This window comes from Salvia miltiorrhiza, chromosome 8, assembly GCF_028751815.1.
Source record: "Salvia miltiorrhiza cultivar Shanhuang (shh) chromosome 8, IMPLAD_Smil_shh, whole genome shotgun sequence".
NCBI lineage: Eukaryota > Viridiplantae > Streptophyta > Magnoliopsida > Lamiales > Lamiaceae > Salvia > Salvia miltiorrhiza.
In genome coordinates, this window is record NC_080394.1 from 25,598,900 (window position 1) to 25,608,786 (window position 9,887).

Genomic DNA, 9,887 nt, shown 5'->3' on the forward strand with positions numbered 1-9,887 from the left:
GGGCAAAGATCCCAATTATATATGATGAAAATAAAAAATTATAGTTGAATTATTTTTGCAAAATGAGAATTATAATGAGAAAATAAGTTGGGGGTAGATGAATTTATTTTTTGGAGAGTGATGAGGAGTAAAATATGCATCAGCGCTGCTGCGCTGTACACAGTGGAAATCCCATCTTTGGCCGGATCACCCGTGAAAATGCTAGCTTTGGCGCCGTTTCCAACGCTTTCAGAGCCAACTTTGCCGGATTCTAGCCTTGCCAGATTCCAGCGCTTCCAGAGCCAGCTTTGCCGGTTGAGCTTTGACTTCCAGCCTTGCCACCGACTTGAGCTTCTTTTCTCTGTTTCGTGGGCTTTAGGATTAGGCCCAATTAGTCACCTATAAATAGGGCTCATATGTGTAGAATCAAGAGGAGGATTCATTCATTTTCAAGCACTTGACTCGTAATATGTAAACACTCTCGATATAGTGAAAAATCCGAAGAATTTCCGTGAATGTAGGTCTTGATGACCGAACCACGTAAATCCATTTTTGGGGAGATGAAAAATGAAATAAGAATATATATGATGAAAAATAAAAATGAAAAATAGCTAATTTAAAATTCAAAAATTTGAGAAAAAAGATAAATAGGAACGGAGTGCTTAATTAGAGATATGCCACAGAGAATGGAGGCCGGATAACATAGGCTTCTGCTATGTCCCAACCTATCTATTTATTTTGTGATCAAACTTATATAGTTATATTGGACCTTTTATTATTTAGTATAACATAAAATAACTTATGCCGTTTATAAATTTACTATCGCTTTTGTTTGGTTGATATCCTCATTTATTTAGACTTTATAATTAAGAGGAGTTCTAGCATAAGTCATCGTGTGCATTAAATATATGATGAAAACTATTTATTTAGATATGAAAATTGATCAAAAATTTAGAAAAAAATAAAAATGAATGAGAATTGATAAAAATTAGAATGGAGTGATTATAGGATGCCACGTAGGATAAGATTTATTTTGCTATTATATATAGAAATTAACCCCCAAATAAGGAAGATAATATTAATAAATAAAATAATTAAGATTTGTGTGGTCTTTGTTTAATTTTATTTTTGAAATTAGTGACTCAAAGTCCATTCAAATGGATAGCATTTCCCCTAAATACGGCCTGGCCACGTTTGATCCTACCCAATCAACAAAAGCAGCTGCTCATGAAAATACTTACTTCAAATTTTGGCCCTATTAATCTAACCGTCATTTCCTCAGAATCGCAAAGTTTTTTGGTTTTTTGTTTATTTATCGGGCAAGTAAAATTGATTTTGTTTGCATCAGCATTCAGCAGTCAGTACCCTACAAAACCAAATATATGGCCCACCCCCACCCCCCATGAATACATGTGTGTGTATATATACGTGCATAAGCAGCTCGGATTGAAATGACACCAGCTCTTGCGATCCAGTGTTGATGTGGTGTGCGCATTGACTCTCTAGTACTTCTAGTCACCCTTTGCTTGTTTTGCAACGCTCCTTCGATCGATTTAGGCTTTTTTTTTCTCTTGGTAGTTTCATATCAATCTGTTACAGTTTTAGCTGTAAATTTGTGAAGATGAATGCTCTCGCCGCCACTAATCGCAACTTCAGGCAAGCGGCGCGCATTCTCGGTCTTGACAGTAAGATTGAGAAGAGTCTTTTGATCCCGTTTAGAGAGATTAAGGTCTGTTTATTAGTGCTTTTTTTGTTTAATTTTAATTTGTTCGTGATTTCCTAGAGGCCGCTAACGTGTGATTTTGTGAGTTTTTCTGGTGATCTGTTGAAATTGGATTGCGAAAAGATCTATGCCTTTTTTCAATCTTTTTTCTGTAATAGCCTTTTCTCAATGTTTTTGAGCTGAAAATTGAATTTTTATGGGGTTGTGATCAGGTGGAGTGCACGATTCCAAAAGATGATGGAACGCTGGTTTCCTACGTTGGATTCAGAGTGCAGCATGATAATTCCCGTGGGCCCATGAAAGGAGGGATCAGATATCATCCAGAGGTCTCTTTTTGCTTCTTTTTTTTCTTTTTGGCTTTGAGTTTGTTTTTTATTTTCTTTGTTTTTTCAATTGTTTTTTATTTACTGGTGCTTTATGAACCTTCTTTGGTGATGTAGAGATTGGATAGTCCATCATTGTTACTTAGATTGTTAGAGCTAAATGATCTACTATTGTTAGTTTACAGGAATGAAGAAATGTATATTGTTAAAACCTACAATCTGACGAGTGCTTAGTGCTGAAAATTGAATGTCCAGCTTAATATAGATTAGATTACTTCTTTGAGATGCTAAAGTAATATTCACCATGGGCTACCAAGAATCCTGTTGGTCCTTGGTTTTACCTACTGTAGTGATTCACAGCATCAGTTTGCAATTCGTGATCTAACTGACATATTGTTGACTTGTTGTTGCCTTCGCATACTGGATCTACGATGAACACACACTCTTACAATGAGAATGTTTTCTGTCCCCTCCACTGAATGCTTTAATGCATATAGATTAGATTCTTCAAGACAGAAATGGCATACAAGAATCTCATGCTGGGATATATGATTTTGATGTGTAACGTCTCTATAAAAAAAATTCTTCCAAATTTATAGTTTCGTGCTGTGGTCTGCATTTAATAGTTATAGACAACGATTTTTGGCAGATATGACACGTGCTTCTTGTTGGTTTCCGTTTTAGAGTGAAATTTGCATGGTTCGGTACATAGATTACCCTAGAGATAACTAATAATCACCTGCCAATTACACCATTGAATTAGTCTCCTTGGATGGACTCATTTTGAATCCTTAGTGATGGAAATGCCCAAACTAGTTGAAGAGCAACCCGGACATTTTCCACTCATAATCAAGGCAGAATAAAAATACAGAAGTGGTTTGTTTTACAAATTTTCTGTTGTTCATATATAAAATGAGTAATGTACAAAATTTAGCATTTATTACTTATATATTCGAGCTTCCATTGACCTTCTATATCCTTGTAATATCTTTTTGTTTCTTCTTTAATATTCCTGTGTAATGAGGTATTGGATTCTTTCTCGCCACGAATTATAATTTATATTGTCGTATTATTGTCATAAAGGTTGACCCTGATGAAGTGAATGCTCTTGCTCAATTGATGACCTGGAAGACTGCTGTAGTAGATATTCCATATGGTGGTGCTAAAGGTGGAATAGGATGCACACCAAAAGAATTAAGTATTAGTGAGTTAGAACGTCTTACCCGTGTCTTCACACAGAAGATACATGACCTTATTGGGGTCAATACTGATGTTCCAGCACCGGATATGGGCACTAATGCTCAGGTAAATGTTCTGTTTCTTTTTTTAAATCTAATCCCATTTATCTTTTTCATTCATAAAAGTAAGTTCAAATTATTTGTGATTTGCAGACAATGGCTTGGATTTTGGATGAGTACTCAAAATTTCATGGTTACTCACCTGCAGTCGTTACGGGAAAGCCAATTGTAAGTAGAACTCAAACTATAAACTAGAAATTAGTAAAGTTAATAATTTTTCCAAATTTAGCTATCATCTCATTTTACCCTCTTAAGTTTCTTGATTTTGTGATTGCATGTCAGGATCTTGGTGGTTCACTGGGTAGGGAGGCAGCAACTGGGCGTGGAGTTGTATACGCCACCGAAGCACTACTTGCTGAACATGGAAAATCAATAAAGGGCTTGACTTTTGCCATTCAGGTATCAAGTAAATTTCGCTCCATTTATTCTCCTAACAGTAACGTTTTCTAAAAAGTTGAGCATCTAATGTTTGAACATAATGCAGGGTTTTGGAAATGTTGGATCATGGGCTGCAAGGCTCTTCCATGAAAGAGGTGGCAAGGTTGTTGCAGTGAGTGATATCACTGGAGCAGTGAGGAATCCTAATGGTATTGACATACAGGCATTGATTCAGCATAAAGAGACAACAGGAAAGCTAGCTGACTTCAGTGGTGCTGATGCGATGGATGCAAATGATTTGCTAACTCATGAATGTGATGTTCTCGTACCATGTGCTCTAGGCGGAGTTTTAAACAGGTTTAACATTTTATTCTCGCAGATGAACAATTTTCTTAAATGCTTATTAACTTATTAAATCTTCTGCCCTGAATGCTTTTCTTAAAAAAAGGGATTAAAGTTTAGAAGGAGCTTTAGACTCATTGGATTCTTTTTCCAGATAAATAAGTGAATACAGCAAGTATACTAGAAAAGAGTTTTCCTCTCTGAACAGAGTTTAACATGGATATATCTAACAAAATCTTAATTGTCTAGTCCTCTTTGTTATGCTCCTCGAATTGCAGATTGTCTGTTTCCATGAAACAAATCGAAGTTATACGAATAACTATGTTCCTGAATGACTTCATCATAATCATATCTAAAATTTCTTGTAGTTTAATGAGTTTCTCGAGTAAATTCTATCTTAAAACTATGCAAGTAACATGGACCGAAAACATGGTTCTATGCTTTTTGGTGGAGTACGGCCAATATTCAGAGAAATTATGTTGTTTCTGGATTAACTGAATATGTAAATGTTAAAGACTTTCTATGTTCGTTTCGTTTCAGCTGTCACTAATCTATAGAATCAGCGTATCCATTATGGCTAAAGTACCATATGGAACAAGAATCAGCTCTGCACTACAGTGCCTTTATGAGTATCTAGTGGTCGCTATAAACTTATCTTTTCTGACCTAAAGAGAGGCATACGATCACATAGCTTATGAAGAAAATTCAACAAACAACATTTCTCTATGCTCACAGTATTTAGCAATTGTTCATAAATTTTTCAGTGGTTAGTTATAATTCTTGCATGCTACATTCTGACTTGTATTGGTTATTTTCTTTGTTGAAGAGAAAACGCTGGAGATGTTAGAGCCAAGTTCGTCATAGAAGCTGCTAATCATCCAACTGATCCAGATGCTGATGAGGTCTGACTTTTGTTCTCTTTTTTTTAAGGTCCTTCAACTAGTATAGACAATATCCTAATAAAAATTGTTCCACTTGTGCAGATTCTATCAAAGAAGGGAGTTGTAATACTCCCCGATATATATGCAAATGCAGGAGGAGTGACCGTTAGTTATTTTGAGTGGGTGCAGGTAAGGTTCTTCTACTCAATGTATTAATAAAATGCAATTGAAATGCAATGTACCACCTTCATTTGTTTATATTGCTCCAACATGTTATAATTCATGTGTCGTTCCAAAAATATGTTAATCAATATGGTGGACAGGCACACAACAATATATAATCCATCCTTTTCAATTTTTCTTGATGAAACTGCTATTTATGTATCCAGAACATTCAAGGATTTATGTGGGAAGAGGATAAGGTGAATCACGAACTTAAGAGATACATGACCAAGGCCTTCCACAATATCAAGGGCCTATGCCAGTCTCACGATTGCAACCTTCGGATGGGTGCATTTACGTTGGGTGTCAACCGTGTTGCTCGCGCTACTCTACTGAGGGGTTGGGAAGCATAACATTTCTCAGCTACTGCTTCAACGTTTGGTTAATCTTTCTGCACTGCTGACAAGAGAACGGCCTCGATTCATGCTTCATTTCTGAACTACAGTTTAATTTGTTATAACTTTCTCTTATGCTGCCTTATGAGCTGACTATGTAGGTGAACTTGCAGAAAGAAATAATTTTAGTAGTTGAGAGACATTATCAATTTATTCTATCATGCTTTGCTGTGCAATTTGGTTAACTGCTGATTTATCTGCTTTTTTAACACCAGAATCTTTTAAAATGTCACATGGGTGTGCATCATATCTTTCTAAATGTGCTATCAAATTGTAAAAAAAAACATACCGGATTATCACATGGGAAAAAAGCAAGTTTCCCTTTAGGTTTTCGTTGAAAAGATTTAAATAAGGCTCGGTCCTTAATTTTATTTTATTTTTTTATGTTTTCAAGGGTTTTATTTTTAAATTTTCTTTTTCTTTTTCTCCATTCAACAAATTCTTATCAATAACCCCAACGCACCAAGCATTTAATTGATGGCTAACATTTAATTTTCACATCGTACTATTAACACAATAATAAATTTGACAGTGGGAGTCCAACTCTGAATGGAGAATGAATTGGAAGTTTGACATTAAATAAGAAAAGTGCAAAACGGAAAAATACACATATGGGAGAGCGTGAAATGCAGAAGATAAGCAGCAAGTATGGGCTGGTCTGCCACTTGTTATCCTCAACACCCATTAAGGCAGAGAGAGAGGGGTTGTTGATTAAGTGATGGCATCCATTGGCATAAGTGCTTCCACACAAAGAGCTTGCAGCTCTCAACATATCACTAAGAAGGTGTCTGCTGAGGCTAGACATCATGTTGTCACCCCCAACCCCAACGTTGAACCTCTAAAATTACCCCAAAAACAACAACACCATCAGCCTCCATTGGACCAACAAAGATTTAGTGACGCCAGATGGAAGAATGGCACGTGGGATCTCAACATGTTTGTAAAACAGGGAAGAATGGATTGGGACTCTCTTATTGTTGCAGGTAATCTTTTCCCTTCCCCATCAAACATCCATTATATATAGTATTTTAGATGATTTATAAGCTCTAAAATTATTTGAATAATTGAGCTTATAAGTTAGAGTGAAAATTATGAATTAAAGAGATTTAAAGAGAAAAAATTGATTTCAACAGGGTATATTTTGAAAATAATAAATTAATTTTTTAAAATAATCAAAAAATAAGATATGGTTTTGTGGGAGTTTAATAATTGTATAGCAGCTTATTTTGCTAAATATTTTTCAAGAGCTTATAAATTTTTGAGAGGCAAGAGCTTATAAATTTTGTTATGAAATTTTATGTAAAGTTTAAATTAAGAGGCATGTTAATGTTATTATTATAGAGGCGAAGAGAAGAAAGTTTTTGGAAGTATATCCAGAAGCGTCAAGAAATGAAGAAGCGGTGGCATTCAGGAGTTCGATTATACCATGGTGGGTATGGATTGTTCATTCTCACCTCCCCGAGGCTGAGCTGCTCAACGGTTAATCCTCACATTCACTTTCTGCTCCACAATTGCTATCTAAATCCGTTTTTGCGTTCCAAATAATCTAGTGCTTATATAATTATATTTATTACAGTTACAAAAATAGGATTATGTTCTAATGAGATTATTATTTTTCGTGAGATGTGAGATTAATGAATAAGCTACATTGATGAATAAAATATTATATAGTATTGAATAACGATATTAAAAAAATTAATAAAATTTTTGCTCCCCTCATAATTTGAACTCATGTAAAAAAATTTCTCCTCCATGTAAATATTAGTCATAGAATACATTAAATCAACACCTATAAATAAATCTAAGATCTCACCATATATGAGGAATCTCATTGGAACCATTCTCTATAAAAATATATGTATTATTAGAAATATTGATATACGTATAATATCTTTGCTTATTTTAATTTCTAAAGATATTTTAGTAATTTATTTGTGTGTATATATGTATAGGTTTTTTTTTTCGTCTGAATCTAAAATTATTCAAAGTTGTGACCGGATTTATTAAATATACATATTATTTCACAACTTAAAAAATTATCACAAAATCTCCTGTACACTCGGATTGACCTGTATCCAGATTCCGACTCGCATGCTAATCTAAACCCGCATCCTGACCCAAATCGTGTAAATGACAATATTCAGTTATACAAATAACACTACTTATATTTGACACTATTCAATTATATAAATGACACTGTAACATTTTAAATGTTATAGTGTCATTTTTAATCTTATAGTGTCATTTACAATCTTATAGTGTCAATTATAGAAAGTGTCATTTATATTTCTGAATAGTATCAATTATTGACATTTACAATGTTATAATGTCATTTATACGCAGTGTCATTTGTATAACATAATAGTGTTACAGGCAGTGCCATTTGTATAACCAAATAGTATCATTTACATGATTTGAGTCAGGATGCAGGTCAGGATCTGGGTATGGGTCACCCGGGTGTACCCAAGACCACCTCAAAAACTATACATCTAATATACTTCCACAAAATAATTTGAATTATTAAAGTTTGTATCCTACCGTTTAACTAATTAATACTCATAAACTAGTGTTCCACCTGTGTATATGCACGGGGCAAATTGTTGTAGTTTGTTTATTATATATAATATTAATGAATTATATAATAATTAACATTGTATTGTGTTAAATTAATAAATAAAAAATTATTGTGTTATATTGAAAAAAAATACATAACCTTTAATTAATTAAATAGTTTTTTTAATTGTATAATTTGAAATAGGGATGCTATAATAATAATAATAATAATAATAATAATAATAATAATAATAATGTAAAACTGGTAATTGTAATATTGAATAAAGTATGATAATACAAATTAGTAAATCTATAAGTTTTGAAAAACTTCTTTGTAGACAACATTCATTGTACTTGATAAGCTATTATTATCTTTATCACATGTTAAAATCTTCAAGCCACTCCGACTTCTTACTCTTGAAACAACAACGTAAAGTTGATCATAAGAGAATACTGGTTTCTTGAGAAAAAGTCTCACGTGTGACAGAGATTGTCCTCGACTCTTGTTGAATGTCATGACATATGAAACAATAAGAGGAAATTGTCTTCGTTCAAACTTGAATGGAAGTTGTGGATCTGATGAAGTCAAAGACATTCTAGAAATCAACACTTTTAGTGATCGGTACATTAATTGTGGACCGTGTGAACGTCACATCGTACCGTTTAACTAATTAATATAAATTATAATATAAAAAGTATTTTTCTACAATTCCAATGTTTCCAGAAATAGTAATGAATCAGTACATTAATTATGGACCGCGTGAACGAAATTGTCTACTAGTGAAATAATTTTAGTGAGATGAAAAAATAAGTTATAAAATTTATTACATTTTAAACCGTAACAAAGTTAATTATATCCACACATATATTTATATACTTTTATTACATATAAAAATACAAATAAATTTTACTTACAAAAATTATTACATCTTCAAATGTAATTTTGTGACATCCTTTTATTTTTATAACTCGCATAATAATTAGAATCACAATTCTTCAAAAATCATATCATTACTTGCAGGTCGAGCGGCTATGGTCGGGTTTTTCATGGCCTATATTGTGGATGCTATGACGGGGCTCAACGTCGTAGGCCAGACTGGGAACTTCATCTGTAAGGTTGCTCTTCTTTTTACTGTAGTTGGACTGCTACTATTTCGAAGGAAAGAAGATATCGAGAATATAAAGAAGCTAGCCGATGAGGCGACGTATTATGACAAGCAATGGCAAGCGTCGTGGGAAAATCCAGATACGACTACTGTTGTGAAAGACAATAGTATTAAGAACAATCGATAGCTCGATCGAGTTGTTGGAAAATTAGAATTAAATGGTAATAAAACTACAATTATTTATGGTAAATTGTTGGGATTGAAACTAAATTGTAGATTTGGAATCTACGTTTCGAGCACATAAATTTAATGTATTTAATAGTTCATTTTGGAGTTGAGATGAATGAGCAATTCATGCATATAGTTGGTGGTTGATAATGTGGGAAATGAATGTATCCCACTTTGGAATAGTGAAGAAGTCTAAAGTCATTTATAAATGTTGTCCCATTAGAAGGAAATAATTAAATGTGCACCACTATGTTGCATCCTAGTGGGTCTTTTGTGTTAGCCATTTTATGGCTAGCCTAGTTTCCTACGAGGATGATGCAGAGCACCATTCGAGTCCGAACACGGGTGCGTGCACGTCGCACATGTAACAATGGGTGCTTTGAGGCACACTTTGCACTTTGCACTTTGCACGTGTGCATTGTCACGAGGAGCCAGTTTTGTCAAAGAGACTTGTGGGAA

The 9,887-nt window shown here is 33.9% G+C and overlaps 2 protein-coding genes across 2 annotated transcripts; both read left to right on the forward strand.

The window, feature by feature from the left end:
- The first annotated feature begins 1,137 nt into the window (after positions 1 to 1,137).
- On the forward strand, positions 1,138 to 5,717 carry LOC130997261 (glutamate dehydrogenase A). The gene is made up of 9 exons (XM_057922526.1): positions 1,138 to 1,708; positions 1,915 to 2,028; positions 3,109 to 3,330; positions 3,417 to 3,491; positions 3,606 to 3,722; positions 3,808 to 4,058; positions 4,870 to 4,945; positions 5,027 to 5,113; positions 5,314 to 5,717. The coding sequence occupies exons 1-9, from the start codon at positions 1,601 to 1,603 to the stop codon at positions 5,497 to 5,499; spliced, it is 1,236 nt and encodes a 411-aa protein (XP_057778509.1). The 5' UTR covers positions 1,138 to 1,600; the 3' UTR covers positions 5,500 to 5,717.
- Positions 5,718 to 5,858: 141 nt separating this feature from the next.
- On the forward strand, positions 5,859 to 9,538 carry LOC130997262 (light-harvesting complex-like protein 3 isotype 1, chloroplastic). Its single transcript, XM_057922527.1, has 3 exons — positions 5,859 to 6,524; positions 6,883 to 7,020; positions 9,116 to 9,538. Exons 1-3 carry the CDS (start codon positions 6,260 to 6,262, stop codon positions 9,385 to 9,387), a joined length of 675 nt encoding a protein of 224 aa, XP_057778510.1. The 5' UTR covers positions 5,859 to 6,259; the 3' UTR covers positions 9,388 to 9,538.
- Positions 9,539 to 9,887: the final 349 nt, after the last annotated feature.